Consider the following 18,193-nt stretch of genomic DNA (forward strand, 5'->3'; position numbering starts at 1 on the left):
CAATGCCAGTGTGATGCATTGCAGAATTGACATAATAGTGGGTTGTTTGGCGTAAATACTCCGCTTACGGGCGGTAGCACCGCTTGGCTCCCGTTCGGATGCGGTATTTCCGAGCATACTCTGTAATACCGTGCAGAATCGGAGTGTTTCTCCCGCACACGCATGGTTTGTATGTCGTCCGTAAACACGCCCTGTTCTTAAAGAGTGAGTCCGTCCGAATGCGGAGGACACGTGGGCGTTTCTACGGACGATGGCCGCACGCGGCAAAACGCCGTGGCGTGCGGACCGCTCCGTAAGAATGCGGGAATATCCGCACCGATCAGAATAAGGGCCATAGTAATATAGTAGTTGAGGTTGAAAAAAGACGTGTATCCATCGAGTTCAACCGTTTTTTTTTGTGCAGGTCTCACCACATTGTATGGTCTAGCTGTGATATCCCCCTGTGAAATAATTTACTTATTGTAGCTATGGGCATAAAAAATGATTATGGGTTGAACCCCTGGATGTTTTTTTCCAGTAAATGTTTGTCCAACCTTAATTTAAATGTATTCAATGTGTCTGCCAATACTACCTCCTCCGGAAGGGAGTTTCATTGAACCCTTACACTTTCCTCCAGTCTCTGCCCTCAAAACAAAAAGGGCACCTGATAGTTCAGTATATTGGCCCCCTGATATATTTGTACATGTTAAGCATATATCCTCTTAAACGCCTCTTTTCTAATGAAAACATTTATTTATTTATTATTTATTTACAGTTTCTTAAATAGCGCAGCAGATTCCGTTACAGTGTCTTATACAGCGCAGCAGATTCCGTTATAGCGTCTTATATAGCGCAGCAGATTCTGTTACAGTTTCTTAAATAGCGCAGCAGATTCCGTTGCGCTTTACAATAGTAGACAGTGATAAAACTAACTGGGTAACAACAGACAGACTTGGAGGTAGGAGGGCCCTGCTGCAAGCTTACAATATTTAGCAGTGGTTCCCAAACTTTTTCGAATCACACAGCATCAAAAAAATTTCAAGGCACCCCTAGGCCAAATGCTTCTTATCGAGAAATTCAGAAAAAAAAATATTAAATTAAGTGCATTGTGTTTAAATGTCACAGTTATCTGGTGAGGGACAGGATTTGCTTCTGTTTGTCCACATATGTTATGCTGGATTCAGTATTGAATCCCGGCGGTCGGGATCCCGGCGTTCAGAATCCCGACGCCGGAATCCCGACAGCCGAAATGCCGACAAGGGGGGGATGTGGATCGCCCCCCCTTGCGGGCTCGCTGCGCTCGCCACGCAGCGGGCCCGGTGCCTCGCTACGCTCGGCACACTAATTTATTCTCCCTCCAGGGGTGTCGTGGACACCCCAGGAGGGAGAAAGTGTCGGCCTTTCGGCGGTCGGGATTCCGGCGTCGGGATTCTGAACGCCGGGATCCCGACCGCCGGGATTGTAACTGCATTCCGTTATGCTTGGCAGCCACCAGCACTGGTTTTGCCTGTTACATTGACCATAAATAATATGAATTGATCTTGGTCCACCAACCCAAGGCACCCCTGCAAGTGTCCTGAGGCACCCCAGGGAGCCTAGGCACACAGTTTGGGAACCACTGATCTATAGGGATATAGGAGGGAAACACAAGGACAGGCAGCAGTAATAGCATAGCAGTCCTACCATTACAAGTTCGGTTAATCTTTGGTCATAGGTTACCGACTCTATTTAGTCGTTATCCTATGGTCACCGTTCTCTGGACTTTTTCCTTACCTTTCTGTAGTGTCGAGCCCAGAATTACACACAAAATTCCATTACAGAGTGGCATAATTACAGTTTCCATGCCCCTTTTTATACAAGTAGTGCGGGTACGAAATTAGCATAATGTACCTAATTTACTTTTTTGTACTTTTATTGTATGTCTAAACCAACCACATGTGACACTTGTTTTATCAGTGTCTTGCTATGATGTGTGAGATGTAACTTTAACTATCTATGAATGTTTGTTTTTTCCACTCAGGAGTTATACTGTCTAATAATGAGAACTGGAGAGTGATGAGACGGTTCACTCTCTCCACGTTACGAGATTTCGGGATGGGGAAACACACCATTGAAAACAGAATCAGTGAAGAAAGTTGTTGTTTGGTGGAAAATATAAAATCCTATAAAGGTCAGTGGCTTTTGTACCCTCTCCAGTACTTCATTGCACCTTTAGCTTCTGTTGTTGTACAGCATTAGGATTAATTAGCCAGTGTGATGTTCAGAAGCCTTATATAAACCAGTGCAATGTTCCCAAACATTATATAAGCCGGTGTGATGTTGCCAAGCAGTATATAAGCCGGTGTGATGTTCCCGAGCAATATATAAGCCGGTGTGATGTTCCCGAGCAATATATAAGCCGGTGTGATGTTGCCAAGCAGTATATAAGCCGGTGTGATGTTCCCAAGCATTATATAAGCCAGTGTGATGTTCCCGAGCATTATATAAGCCGGGGTCTTGTTCCCAAGCAGTAAATAAGCCGGTGTGATGTTCTCGAGCAGTATATAAGCCGGTGTGATGTTCCCGAGCAGTATATAAGCCGGTGTGATGTTCCTGAGCAGTATATAAGCCAGTGTGATGTTCCCGAGCAGTATATAAGCCGGTGTAATGTTCTCGAGCAGTATATAAGCCGGTGTGATGTTCCTGAGCAGTATATAAGCCGGTGTGATGTTCCCGAGCAGTATATAAGCCGGTGTGATGTTCCCAAGCAGTATATAAGCCAATATGATGTTCCTGAGCAGTATATAAACCAGTGTGATGTTCCCGAGCAGTATGTAAGCCGGTGTGATGTTCCCAAGCAGTAAATAAGCCGGTATGATGTTCCTGAGCAATATATAAGCCGGTGTGATGTTCCCGAGCAATATATAAGCCGGTGTGATGTTGCCAAGCAGTATATAAGCCGGTGTGATGTTCCCAAGCATTATATAAGCCAGTGTGATGTTCCCGAGCATTATATAAGCCGGGGTCTTGTTCCCAAGCAGCAAATAAGCTGGTGTGATGTTCTCGAGCAGTATATAAGCCGGTGTGATGTTCCCGAGCAGTATATAAGCCGGTGTGATGTTCCTGAGCAGTATATAAGCCGGTGTGATGTTCCCGAGCAGTATATAAGCCGGTGTAATGTTCTCGAGCAGTATATAAGCCGGTGTGATGTTCCTGAGCAGTATATAAGCCGGTGTGATGTTCCCGAGCAGTATATAAGCCGGTGTGATGTTCCCAAGCAGTATATAAGCCAATATGATGTTCCTGAGCAGTATATAAACCAGTGTGATGTTCCCGAGCAGTATGTAAGCCGGTGTGATGTTCCCAAGCAGTAAATAAGCCGGTATGATGTTCCTGAGCAATATATAAGCCGGTGTGATGTTCCCGAGCAATATATAAGCCGGTGTGATGTTGCCAAGCAGTATATAAGCCGGTGTGATGTTCCCAAGCATTATATAAGCCAGTGTGATGTTCCCGAGCATTATATAAGCCGGGGTCTTGTTCCCAAGCAGTAAATAAGCCGGTGTGATGTTCTCGAGCAGTATATAAGCCGGTGTGATGTTCCCGAGCAGTATATAAGCCGGTGTGATGTTCCTGAGCAGTATATAAGCCGGTGTGATGTTCCCGAGCAGTATATAAGCCGGTGTAATGTTCTCGAGCAGTATATAAGCCGGTGTGATGTTCCTGAGCAGTATATAAGCCGGTGTGATGTTCCCGAGCAGTATATAAGCCGGTGTGATGTTCCCAAGCAGTATATAAGCCAATATGATGTTCCTGAGCAGTATATAAACCAGTGTGATGTTCCCGAGCAGTATGTAAGCCGGTGTGATGTTCCCAAGCAGTAAATAAGCCGGTATGATGTTCCTGAGCATTATATAAGGCAGTGTGATGTTCCCGAGCAATATATAAGCCGATGTGATGTTTCCGAGTAGAATATAAGCCGATAGGATGTTCCCAAGCAGAATATAAATCAGTGTGATGATCCCAAGCAGTATATAAGCCGGTGTGATGTTCCCAAGCAGTATATAAGCCGGTGTGATGTTCCCAAGCAGTTTATAAGCCAATATGATGTTCCTGAGCAGTATATAAACCAGTGTGATGTTCCCGAGCAGTATATAAGCAGGTGTGATGTTCCCAAGCAGTAAATAAGCCGGTATGATGTTCCTGAGCATTATATAAGCCAGTGTGATGTTCCCGAGCAATATATAAGCCGGTGTGATGTTTACAAGCACTATATAAGCCGATATGATGTTCCCGAGCAGAATATAAATCAGTGTGATGTTCCCAAGCAGTTAGGGTTACCACCTAGTCCCTTTAATTCCGGACACATATTAATTACACAGGTTCTGTGGCTGGCTGACTTCAAGACTCCACTTCACCTGATTTTAAACTGCCACAGAACCTGTGTAATTAACATGTATCCGGAATTAAAGGGACTAGGTGGTAACCCTACAAGCAGTATATAAGCCGGTGTGAGGTTCCCAAGCAGTTTAAAAGCTGGTGTGATGTTCCCAAGCAGTATATAAGCTGGTATGATGTTCCTGAGCAGTATATAAGCCGGTGTGCTGTACCCGAGCAGTATTTAAGCCAGTGTGATGTTCCCAAGCAGTTTATAAGCCTGTGTGATGTTCCGAAGCAGTATATAAGCCGGTGTGATGTTCCTGAGCACTATATAAGCTGGTATGATGTTCCTGAGCAGTATATAAGCCGGTGTGATGTTCCTGAGCAGTATATAAACCAGTGTGATGTTCCAAGCAGTATATAAGCCAATGTGATGTTCCCAAGCAATATATAAGCCGGTGTGATGTTCCGAGCAGTATATAAGCCGGTGTGATGTTCCCAAGCAGTTTAAAAGCCTGTGTGATGTTCCGAAGCAGTATATAAGCCGGTGTGATGTTCCTGAGCAGTATATAAGCTGGTATGATGTTCCTGAGCAGTATATAAGCCGGTGTGATGTTCCTGAGCAGTATATAAACCAGTGTGATGTTCCAAGCAGTATATAAGCCAATGTGATGTTCCTAAGCAATATATAAGCCGGTGTGATGTTCCCGAGCAGTATATAAGCCGGTGTGATGTTCCCGAGCAGTAAATAAGCCGGTATGATGTTCCTGAGCAATATATAAGCCGGTGTAATGTTCCCGAGCAATATATAAGCCGGTGTGATGTTCCCGAGCAATATATAAGCCGGTGTGATGTTCCCGAGCAATATATAAGCCGGTGTGATGTTCCCGAGCAGTATATAAGCTGGTATGATGTTCCTGAGCAGAACATACGCCGGTGTGATGTTCCTGAGCAGTATATAAGCCGGTGTGATGTTCCCGAGCAGTATATAAGCCGGCGTGATGTTCCTGAGCAGTATATAAGCCGGTGTGATGTTCCCGAGCAGTGTATAAGCCGGTGTGATGTTCCCAAGCAGTATATAAGCCGGTGTGATGTTGCTAAACAGTATACTGTATAAACTGGTGTGATGTTCCTGAGCAGTATATAAGCTAGTGTGATGTTCCCAAGCAGTATATAAGCTGGTGTGATGTTCCCAAGCAGTATATAAGCTGGTGTGTTGTTCCTGAGCAGTATATAAGCTGGTGTGTTGTTCCTGAGCAGTATATAAACTGGTGTGATGTTCCTGAGCAGTATATAAACTGGTGTGATGTTCCTGAGCAGTATATAAGCTGGTGTGATGTTCCCAAGCAGTATATAAGCCGGTGTGATGTTCCTGAGCAGTATATAAACTGGTGTGATGTTCCTGAGCAGTATATAAGCTAGTGTGATGTTCCCAAGCAGTATATAAGCTGGTGTGATGTTCCCAAGCAGTATATAAGCCGGTGTGATGTTCCCGAGCAGTATATAAGCTGGTGTGTTGTTCCTGAGCAGTATATAAACTGGTGTGATGTTCCTGAGCAGTATATAAACTGGTGTGATGTTCCTGAGCAGTATTTCAGCTGGTGTGATGTTCCTGAGCAGTATATAAGCCGCTTATGATGTTCCCGAGCAGTATATAAGCCGGTCTGATGTTTCCCAGCACAAACAGCATTGCCATCGCAAATTTGCAATCCCTGCTCCAAATCACGTTGACTCTAATTAAAAGTAGCACACACTCAATGTTGCTATAATCATTTTTTGGGTCCACAAATAAAAAGTCAAACCAAACATTATTTTAGGATAATATAAAATTATTTAATTTAATTTTAAGGAGTGGTACTAAGGGTGTTAATAGAAGGTGGAGTGGGAGCATGGGCATCCCAGCCTTGCCAGTGAGGTATGAATATGCCCCCCCCCCCCCATCATGCTCATTTACAGTGCGCCCCCAAGTAATATTCACCACCATGCCCTGCATAAGTAAAGCTAGATGCAGTCTGTGAGACTGCACTGGCTTCACTGTGACTGGCAGTGACTTCCTATTGGAATTCTGACCTACTGTACCAGTCACCCAAGGCAATTCCATTGGGAAGTGTTCCCTCCCCCTGGGATGTCTCTATGGCATGACAGTCATTAGGTCTACAGCATTAGGTCAACATGGGAAAAGGTGGACATGGGAAAAGGTCGAAAGGTCATTAGTTCGACAGGTCGTTAGTTCGACAGATCATTAGTTCGACATTGTCTAGGTTGAGAGTCAAAAGGTCGACATGGAGTTTTTCACTGTTTTTTAAGCCAACATGTGCCGACAGGCGGTATTTCATGGTGAAAAAAACTGTGAAAACCGGATGTCGACCTTTTGACTCTCAACCTAGACCTAGACAATGTCGAACTAATGACCTGTCAAACTAATGACCTTTCTAGCTAGAACCATGTCGACCATCTCCAATGTAGACCTAGACCCATGTTGACCTTTTCCCATGTCGACCTAATGGTGTCAACCTAATGACTGGACAATAATGCTGTAGACCAAATGATCCCAGCCCACTCGATATGATGATCAATATGAACAATTATACTTGCAACCCATCGTCAAGGGTCACCAATCATTGCAAGTCCCTTCACTAACACACATGGCCAAATCTCTAACATGACACTCGCTATTCAAGTTCCACAAGATTTGATGATGTCTTCTGCACCGAAACACATAATCCTGGCCCTGCCCTTGATATGCTGCAAATCACCTGCCCCGCAACAATGACATATTTTGGGGAAATTTACTAAGCAAAATACGCCCAAGAAATTCCCAATTGTATAGAAAAATAAAAAAAAATTTGGGCGCATACGTATTTTCAAGATTTACTATTCTGAAAATACGTAAATTCGTATTTATGGCACATTTGTATTTGTATTTATAAATACGAATGTATACGCCATCAGAAAGGGCCGGTCCTGGCTCCCAAAACATGGGGGACAAAATGACTAGGGGTCCCCCGTATTTTAAGAACCATCACCTGGCCCAACCAGGCAGCAGGGTAATGCCACAGCCGGGGGAGACTTTTTATATAAGTCCCCAGGCCAAAGCATTCACCCCCTGACCAGTCAGCATGGGCAGGTGTCCTGGGAAAATGGGGACCCCCCTAATGAAGGGGTCCCCCCCCCCTCCAGAACTTACCTGCCCATGCTGAAGCCTGGGGCTGTCCTCGATGCCCCTGGGTACTTGTGTAGAAAATAGAAAAACCATTGGGTTTTGCTGTAGAATTATAAGGCCCAGCAAGCCTGGAACGCATACTGGGACTTGGAGAACCACAAGTCCCAGCAGGCGGCCCATTAATGGGCTTGCTGGGACTCTTAGTTCCACAGCAAAACCAATAGATAAACACACTGACACATAAGAAAAATAAAGCTTCATTACTGTACATACATAGCCCACTCATACTGATACTTACCTATCTTGATCATGTAGGTAGTCCTCTGTCCATCAGTGGTCCATTCCTGAAGAAATCCATAGGGGTACCTGTTGAAGCACATTATACTTACAAGGGTCCTCCACTATAGACCACGTCCTCTTTGGTCCATGTAGGCTCCAGGGGGACTAGGCAAAAAATAAAACGCAAACACTTGATCCATGGCGAACTGTCAGGAGGAGACACAGGATGTTTGTTTACATCCTGTGTCTCCTCCTGCCGAATGCCGCTATTTGCTGCCTAGTGGTGCATAGCGGCCAATCAGAAGCCGCAAGGCCGCAAGCCGACCAATAGCGGCATCGGGAGGAGAAACCACACAATGCAAACAAATATCCTGTGTCTCCTTCTGCCGAATACCGCTATTTTCTGCCTAGTGGTGCATAGCGGCCAATCAGAAGCCGCAAGGCCGCAAGCCGACCAATAGCGGCATCGGGAGGAGAAACCACACAATGTAAACAAACATCCTGTGTCTCCTCCTGACAGTTCTCCATGGATCGGGTGTTTGCGTTAAATTTTTTGCCAAGTCCCCCTGGAGCCTACATGGACCAAAGAGGACGTGATCTATGCCGGAGGACCCTAGTAAAGGTGCCCATACACGTACCGATTCTGCCGATGCAATGTGTGCTAGGAGATGTGTGCTCCTGTGGCGTCTCATCGCACAGTACAAAAAGTATGTGCTGCACATAGTTTTTGTACTGTCTTTTTATTGCATCGCATGCACAACGCATGCAATGCGATGCTAATTTAGCACAAAACGCATGGCAGAATCGGTGCGTGTATGTGCACCTTATGTACAATGTGCTTCAACAGGTACCCCTATGGATTTCTTCAGGAATGGACCACCGATGGATGGAGGGCTACCTACAGGATCAAGATAGGTAAGTATCAGTATGAGTGGGCTCCGTGTGTATTAAAGTTTTATTTTTCTTATGTGTCAGTGTGTTTATTTAACTATTGGTTTTGCTGTGGAACTAAGAGTCCCAGCAAGCCCATTCGTGGGCCGCATGTAGGGATGCCAATCTCGGGGCATTTTTTCAATCCCGGGAATCGGGATTGAAAAATGCTCAATCCCGGGATTCCCGGGATCCCGGGATTGGCATCTCTAAATCAGTTTAGGCCAAAAAACACGCTACAATAAAACAAGAAGCCCAGTCCACCCCCTGCTTCAGCCACCCCGCACATTCATTTACTTACACCGGCGGCCAGGAGCAGGGCAGACAGGAGCGGGAGGCGTCGGCGGCGGTAGCAGCAGCAGCAGAGCCGACGGCTGACGCTGCCAGGTCCGGTCCAGCGGGCGGGCAGCAGAGCGGGCGGCCGACGCTGCCAGGTCCGGTCCAGCGGGCGGGCAGCAGAGCGGGCGGCCGACGCTGCCAGGTCCGGTCCAGGTCACAGATGATTCTGGAGCAGGTATGGACAGTCCGACCTGCGCAGCGTGATGGTCAGAGGTCACGCTGCGCAGGTCGGACTGCCCATACCAGCTCCAGACTGCAGTCTGGGGATCAGGAACTCCTGGGTAGCGTCTGAGCACTCGCTCAGACGCTGCCCGGCATTAGATATGCGCATGCGCATATAATCCCGAAATCTCGGGATTGGAAGATCCAATCCCGGGATTCAAATCCCGGCGTTTTTTAGGCCAAATCCCGGGATCCCGCCGATCCCGATCCCGGGATTGGCCACCCTAGCCGCATGCTGGGACTTGTGGTTCTCTAAGTCCCAATATGCGTTCCAGGCTTGCTGGGACTCATAGTTCCACAGCAAAACCCAACGTTTTTTTTAATTTTTTACACATTTCCTCAGCTCGATGCCTACCACCCAGGGGTACCGGGGACAGCCCCAGGTTTCAGCATGGGCAGGTAAGTTCTGGAAGGGGGGACCCCTTCATTGGGGGGGTCCCCACTTCCCCAGGACACCTGCCCATGCTGACTGGTCGGGGGTGAATTCTTTGGCCGGGGGACTTGTATAAAAAGTCTCCCCCCGGCTGTGGCATTACTCTGCTGGCTAGTTGGGCCTGGTGCTGGTTCTTAAAATATGGGGGGACCCCTGGTCATTTTGTCCCCCTTGTTTTGGGAGCCAGGACTGGCCTTTGAGCCTGGTGCTGGTTGTAAAAAATAAGGGAACGCCTAGTCAAATTTTTCACTGATCTTTTACAGCCAGGACAGGCTTTGTGAGCCTGTTGCTGGTTACGGCCGTGGACGGGGACCCCACGCCTGTTTTGTTTAAATGATTTATTTTATTAATTTTTTTTACATACTGAAGCCGATACAAATCCGTATTTCAAAATACGAATTTGTCTTTAAAATACCAATTTGTATCGGCTAAAATACGAATCGATACGCCATCGGAAAATACGACTGATTAGTAAATTTTCCGCAAGAATACGAATTTGCATACGGCTAAAACAGCCGTATGCAGTTGTATTTATTCGTATTAAGAATACGAATATGATTTTTCGTATTCGTATTCTTAGTAAATTTACCCCATTTGTGTTTTCAGAAGAGAGCATCTATAATGTGACATGGTGGAGGAGTGACATCACATGCACTGGGTGGAGCACAGAAAGCGGTGGAACAAAACAATGAAAAGATATTTGGTGGTGCAACAAGCGTGCACATGATAAATGGCCCCAGTAGCGGTGGCACCTATCTCTTTACAGGAGGAGAACTAGCACTGACTATGCTGCCTGTAAAAGAAGGCTCAGCCAGCCTGAAACTGGCACCTGTGCAATGGATCTGGCAGCCACTGGGACTGGTGCATGCACATAACTGGTGGTAGGTACTGCGTATGTGCAGAAAACCAGCATGTATGGACTACATAGACACCTTGTAGGGCTATTGCTAAAACACGAGTGGCTAACTATTGGGATCACACAGGGTAATTGCAGCCTGGACTAGCAGTCTCAGAGGGAGAACACACCTCCCAATGGGAGGCTAAGCAAATAGTCAGTGCCATGAATCCCTTAGGGTAACGGTGTCTCCAGCTGCTCCTCAGTGAATCCTGCTTTCTACAGCACTTGCAGTTTTCCATACTACTGCAACCTGACTTCCTCCAGTGTCCAGATTGCGAATTGCATCCAAGTCTATTGTGCTTTACGGCTTCACTTTTACCATCATTATTTAAAACATTGCTCATTATCCTTCACTGTTCACTTCTATTGCTATCTGCTCGTGTACCCAGTACCACCCTAATTACCAGCTACCTGCTCAGAGTATCAACATCGATATTACCACCCTCAGTGCATTAACATCGGTTGCACTCATCATCGGTGGACCTCTCCTATGCCTGTGTTAGTGGGTCTCTGCTTGAGACATATACTTACCTGCAGTGTTTCTCCGGTGTATCCTAAACCATCAATGGTCAACATCGGTCAGGACCAATTCCTACTGTAGCTCCAGAATCTCCAGCATTGTGTTTTTCATCTCCCGTACCTGTTCTAGATTCCATGGGCATCTACAGTAATTAGAATAAAATATGAATTTCTTGGGCAAATATTAGTTCACTTATAAACATAAATTAAAATATATTTACTCTTTCAGCTGACCTGTCAATGCTCTATAAATGTCCCATCTCTGTAATTGCAGGCAAACCGTTTGAGAACACCATGATTATAAATGCGGCTGTTGCCAATGTAATTGTTTCCATATTACTGAGCCATCGGTTTGATTATGAGGATCCAACACTGGTGAAACTGGTGAAAATTATCAATGAAAATACCCAATTACTTGGTAGCCCGATGGCCATGGTAAGCAACAAATATGTATATTTGGGCCTGATTCTTGGATGCAAATGTGGACGAGTGTGCAAGGACTGAGGCCAGGCGGCCTTTACAAATCATGTAGCCCCAGACTGACCCTCCCCTGAGGTTGTAGCTGTTGATATTGTGGGTGGAGCTACTGCAGGGGCATGACATCAATTGGACCTGTGGGAGGGGCAGTTTATCATGTAAATCACATGATACCCCAGCCTTGCCTCATCCACCTCAGCATGATACAATAATACAATTGTGGCAGCTCCACCTCACTCAAACAACCACACATCAATATTAGAAAGTGATTTTTAAGACCTACTACACTGTGGGTATTTTGATTAACTCGGAAAGGCACAATCACTCTCTAATGGACAAAACCATGTGCTCTGCAGGTGGGGCTGATGTAACATTTGCAGAGAGAGTTTGATTTGGGTTGGGGGTGTACTTCCAATTGATATCTATATTGCAGTGTAAAAATAATGCAGCCAGTATTTACCCTGCACAGAAACAAAATCTAACTCTCACTGCACATGTTACATCAGCCCCACCTGCAGTGCATATGGTTTTGTCCATTAGAGAGTGATTGTGCCTTTCCGAGTGAATCAGAAGAAAACCCCTGTGTATCTATATACTGTATTAAATATCTATTTATTTCTCTGTAAGGTGTACAACGCATTCCCCTTTGTTAAGAGCTGGTTTCCTGGAGTTCAGAAAACAGTGAATGAAAACCTAAATGAGTTGCACAAGTTCATTCAAGAGACTTTCACCAGCTATAAGACACAACTGGATGTTAATGACCAGAGGAATCTTATTGACACATTCCTGGTGAAACAGCAGGAGGTAATGTGGCGCTTACTGGCTCTGCCCTGATGTGTTGTTATAGAACTCATAGGCCCTTATTCAGATCTGATCGCAGTACAAATTGGTTTGGAAAATGGGCAAAACCATGTGCACCGCAGGTGGGGCAGATGTAACATGTGCAGAGAGAGTTAGATTTGTGTGAGTTATTTTGTTTCTGTGCAGGGTAAATACTGGCTGCATTATTTTTACACTGGAATTGAGACTTCAGTTTCAACACACCCCACCCAAATGTAACTCTCTCTGCAGTGCACAGGGTTTTGCCCATTTTCCAAACAAATTTGTACTGAGATCAGATCTGAATAAGGGTCATAGTGTGAACTACTCTAAATGGAGATATCAAGACACACAGTATACAATAAAGAGCAACAAAGAGCATGTACATCTAGGGCTGCTGTGAGGGGGGGACCGGGTACCCCAGTTGGAGGGGCCTATGCACTTCCCACAGTGATAAAGACATGTGTGTACTGGGCTGGGGAGAGAGGCAGGTGCAGCAGCAGTCAGACCCAGCAGCATAGCAATAGACAGACCCCAGGGTGGCTTGTAGGCCCTGGGTAGGTGTATCAAGACCTGCATACACTTGTCTACAGTTATAGTTCCATTACGCCTGCCTCCATTCAAAATATCACTCTCAAAATGGCCACCGCCTCAGAGGAGGCATTTATTAAGGATGCGGTGACAGTTTAAACATGTCTGCTGTCCCTGACAGCAGACATGTCCCTGCATGCCCAGGGGGGGCGGCGATGCCTCCCCCCGTCGGCAATCGCTGTGATTGGCTGTTCAATGTGAACAGCCAGTCGCAGCGTTTTCCTGTGTTACCGGCGAATCAGACGCTCGGTAACACAGGGATCAATCACCGCCGGGTGGGAGGGGGCGTGAGGGGGTCACCGGTGATGACCACACCTCACCCCACCTCACCCCACCTGCCCCCAAGGCTGTGATTGGTCCGTCGGACCAATCACAGCCATGGCGCGTGATTTAAACTAACGGTGACTGCGCTGCAGACGCCATTCCGGTCTGGAATTGCGTGCAGAGCGGTCACCGTGCCAATCTGTCGTGATATACTGACCTGATCCTTGCCTGATACTTACCTGATCACCGCTGGTAGCGTGCTGCCAGCAACTGGATGCTTCCTGGATCTTGTGACTTCCTGTGTGCTGCTGCTGCAGTGTCATAGAGTCACAGATAGTGAGAGATAGTGAGAGATAGTGAGAGATAGTGAGAGATAGTGACAGAGAGTGATAGAGAGTGCTATATTTTGTGTCTGCTGCCCCCCCTTTTGTGCCATAGTTGCCTACCCTCCCGCATTTAGCGGGAGTCTCCCGTAATTACCCTCATCCTCCCGCTCCCCCGCAAATCCGTCGGTTCCTCCCGTTTTTTTGTCCCCTTACAAAAAATACCTGACTGCGCATGCGCGAACGCGATGTTCGGGAGTGGGGCCTGAATCCGCGACGTTGTGACGTCACTATATCGGCCACCTTGGGCTTGGGGCTGTGTGGGAGCGGAGAATCTGTGTGGCGCACTGGTGCGGCAGCAGGAGCAGGTTACACACAGCAGCGTGAGCGGGAGCCGGGAAGCGCCAGGAGAAGGAGGGCAGCTGAGAGGAAGAAACGAGGTGCAGCAGCGTCAGTGGCAGTGAGCCGGGAGGCCAGGAGCACGAGTGACACTGTCAGACTCAGCTGCACTAGTAAGTATAACTGTCTGTCTGAAAACCTCCAGGCTCCGCCCTACACATGCCTGGCAGCTCCGTGACTGCGCTCTGCAGGGAAGGGGGAGTATGCTCAGCCCCTGCCATTCCCAGCTTCCTCATCTGCCTGGCTGGCTCTACTTCCTGCCCACACAATGGCCACAGAGCAAAGTGTCTTCAGAGGAGACCGGATCCTCAGTACAGTAGGTTACAGTATATAAGAGGTGTATGGGGGTGGCTGTACAGTGGGTTAGTGAGAGGTATATATATGTATAATGAATGTGGGGGTTATAGGCAGTCATGTATGTATAATGGATGTGTGGGGTAAATGTAATGTAAGTATAATAGATGTGGGGGGGGGGGTTATAGTCAGGTATGTATAATATATAGGGGGCTTTATAGTCAGTCATGCATGTATGTATGTATGATTGATGGGGGTAATAGGCAGGAATGTATGGATGTCTAATGGATGTGGGGGAGGCGGGATAGGCATATATGTATATAAGGGATGGGTGTTAGTGGTGTGATAGATTCCAGCAGTCAGGATGCCAACGCCGGCATCCCAATTGGTGAGCATGTATGGAGGATTAGGCTGCAGGTGGGGGAAGGGTAAGGTTAGGATGACTGGCTGGGGTGGGTTAGGTTGCAGGAAAGGAGGGTTATCAGGGGTAGGGGAGGGAAAGTTTAACTATACCTGTCGGGGTTCTCTCCGTCAGGATGCCTGTGTCTGTGTTCTGACCACAAGCATTCTGACCGCCCGTTTTCCTTATGTATCCCAGGGAATCTGGTTATTAGACATGGGACCAGATGAATTGTGGGGCGAGTCCAGTAGACCTGCAGCATGCCAGCCAAAGGCAAAACTATACCTTAAAAATGACTGCCGCCTTAAAAATCCTTAGAGTTTGGTTGGCATCCTGCACGGCCATTATTGTCATTGCGGTGTGAGGGCTGTGGAAGATCTGGAACATGGTCTTTGCTAGTAGGTGGATGTTTCTGTTTAGGGCAGCATTATAATTGAGGGAAGAGAGAGACTGGTAGATTGGTAATGTAAGAAAATCGTTTAAAAATGACAGTTTTTTTTTTCTTTTAACATAAATATGTTTGCTAATATTGCTGGTGTGTGTATAGCAATTATATTTTAAACAAATGTATGTTATGTACAGTAATGTTCATATTAGTGTGTGTGTGATTTGCTCGTAAAGGGTAGATCGACTTTTTATATTTTAACATCATCTCTGAAGGCGTGCAAATAGTATTTCTATATCATTCTACTATTTGGGAAGCTGGGAGATTTGACCTTTTGAAGTGGAATACCAACTGAATATATTGTATCCAGAGTTGGATGTTGCAAATAATAACTGTTACATTTGTCTCAGCGCTGAATAATTTCACATAACTGTTTATGTAGGATTTGTAGTTCTTTTGACAGAAGATTGAATATCAGGTGCACAGGTAAAAACTGTGGAAGTTTTAATCCTTTTTTTGTGTAATGTTTGTTTATCTGCACATCTATGCCCCCACATGGTGCTCTCGGCCTTTGTCCCCATCCCTCCATGTCCTTCCGTGTCTGTCTACCCTCCATTCTGTAATCAAGTAGTATCTCACCTGCTTGTTCCCCCTCCCTCTTTCTCTACCCAACTCACTTTCTTTCTGTCTCTCTCTATTTCACATGGGATGTTCTTATGGGGAACCAATCAGAAACTACTTCTCATTTTTTTAGCACCTTCTAGAAGATGATATATATTATCTGATTAGTTGCCCATAGCAACATCCCATGTGAAATACAACTCATATCTTAGTAAATTTCCCTCCCCATTTTATCACTTTTGAAGCTTAGTACATCTGGCCCATTGGGTGAAATGTAATAGGATGAGAGAATCAGAAAGTGAGAGATTTGGTAAGAAATCTCCAGTATTTTTAAAGCAGCAATCATTTACACTGCAATACCAGTTTGATTTTGCAGTGTAAATGATTGCCACTTTAAAAAAAAACCTGGAGATTTCTTACCAAATCTCTCACTTTCTGATTCTCTCATCCTATTACATTTCACCCAATGGGCCAGATCTACTAAGCTTCAAAAGTGATAAAATGGAGAGTGATAAACAACCAGCCAATCAGCTCCTGCCTGACATTTTTCAAACATAGTCTGTGACATGGTAGGTAGGAGATGATTGGCTGGCTGTTTATCACTCCCCATTTTATCACTTTTAAAGCTTAGTACATCTGCCCCAATGTCTCTTCTCTCTCACACACTCTCTCTGGCTCTCACATGCAGGGGTACAGCATTTAGGGGCAAAGAAAGCGGGCATCTCAGGGATTGCACATTGTGGCGAATGCTAGTAGGGGACGGGAAGGCTGGAACTAGCATTTGTATATTAGCTTTCCTGTGATTCCAGCAACAGGTGTTAGAGTAAATGCAACAACATCAACCTTTGAATCAGGTCCACGGTTTTTACCTGCCACTACAGAACACGCCCCTTAGTTGTGATAGGTACGCCCATAGGTGGAGTTAGACACGCCCTTTGGGTGACACACCTCTCAGCAGAGCGGCGCATTCTACTGTCAGCTAAAATCTCCCTGAAAATAGTTTTCAAAAGTAGGCAAGTATGTTTTGTGCTGATCAGTATATCTGTGCTGATCAGCAACTTTTTGGGGGTGCAGGTTTTTTTTTTTATATATATACCTGTCAGTTGCACCAAAGGTTGTGCTGCCTGTGCAACTGACTGCTGCCCCCCCTGCTGCCCCCCCTTTTGTGCTGATCAGTATAAACTAAGTGATCAGCACCTTTTTTGGGGTCCAGGGTTTTTTTTTTTATATATATACCCTGTCAGGTTGCACCCACAGTTGTGTGCCTGCTGCCCCTCACTGCTAATCAGTGTTGCATCACTGATCTGCAGTTTGTTTTTTTTGGAGAGTGCAGTGGGGTTTTGTTTTTACACCCACATTGCTTTTGTGGGTGTCCTGTGGCCGCTGAGCGCTAATCAGTGACATACATCACTGAACAGCATTTTTGGCACAGGGTTGATATAATTTTTTTTTCTGCAGTTTTTTTAAATTGTTTTTTTTTTGGAGAGTGCTGTGGTTTATTTTTTTTTTAAATTGTTTTTACACCCACGTTGCTTTTGTGGGTGTCCTGTGGCCGCTGAGCGCTGATCAGTGACGTACATCACTGAACAGCATTTATGGCACAGGGTTGATATAATTTTTTTTCTGCAGTTTTTTTAAATTGTTTTTTTTTTGGAGAGTGCTGTGGTTTATTTTTTTATAATTGTTTTTACACCCACGTTGCTTTTGTGGGTGTCCTGTGGCCGCTGAGCGCTGATCAGTGACGTACATCACTGAACAGCATTTTTGGCACAGGGTTGATATATTTTTTTTTCTGCAGTTTTTTTAAATTGTTTTTTTTTTGGAGAGTGCTGTGGTTTATTTTTTTTTTAAATTGTTTTTACACCCACGTTGCTTTTGTGGGTGTCCTGTGGCCGCTGAGCGCTGATCAGTGACGTACATCACTGAACAGCATTTATGGCACAGGGTTGATATAATTTTTTTTCTGCAGTTTTTTTAAATTGTTTTTTTTTTGGAGAGTGCTGTGGTTTATTTTTTTATAATTGTTTTTACACCCACGTTGCTTTTGTGGGTGTCCTGTGGCCGCTGAGCGCTGATCAGTGACGTACATCACTGAACAGCATTTTCGGCACAGGGTTGATATAATTTTTTTTTTTATTGGGATCAAATTCCTGTATAAAGTATTTTTTTTTTCTGCACTACATACACACTACACACTACATACCCCCCGTGTTGAAATAAAGTTTGTACCCCCCCTACACTATACACGTGTTGAAATATTACACTTACAGAAACACAAAAATAAAAATGGCATCCCAAATGTCATCCCAAATGTCATCCCAGTCATCCAGAAGAATGTATTCAGTGGAGGAGGCATATGCCATGCTTGCCTCTGACTCTGACACAGCCAGTGATGCAAGCGGGGAATTTGAAGGATTCGTCTTAACCTCATCTTCCTCCTCTAGTGATGAGGGACCCCCTCAAAGACGCCCCCGTAGAGCAGCTGAGACCCCCCCCCCC

General features: G+C 45.7%; 1 protein-coding gene across 3 annotated transcripts in view; it reads left to right on the top strand.

Annotated features, from left to right (window-relative positions):
• The window catches only part of LOC146064813 (cytochrome P450 2C5-like), an 83,210-nt gene that overhangs the window by 39,433 nt on the left and 25,584 nt on the right, over positions 1-18,193 (top strand). For all 3 annotated transcript variants that reach the window (XM_083178706.1, XM_083178708.1, XM_083178705.1), the window contains 3 exons: positions 2,000-2,149; positions 11,396-11,556; positions 12,226-12,402. In XM_083178706.1, the coding sequence (XP_083034832.1) occupies positions 2,000-2,149; positions 11,396-11,556; positions 12,226-12,402 (488 nt within the window). The remainder of the gene's footprint in view (positions 1-1,999; positions 2,150-11,395; positions 11,557-12,225; positions 12,403-18,193) is intronic.

Source organism: Crinia signifera, chromosome 3 (genome assembly GCF_055691185.1).
Source record: "Crinia signifera chromosome 3, ASM5569118v1, whole genome shotgun sequence".
Classification (NCBI taxonomy): domain Eukaryota; kingdom Metazoa; phylum Chordata; class Amphibia; order Anura; family Myobatrachidae; genus Crinia; species Crinia signifera.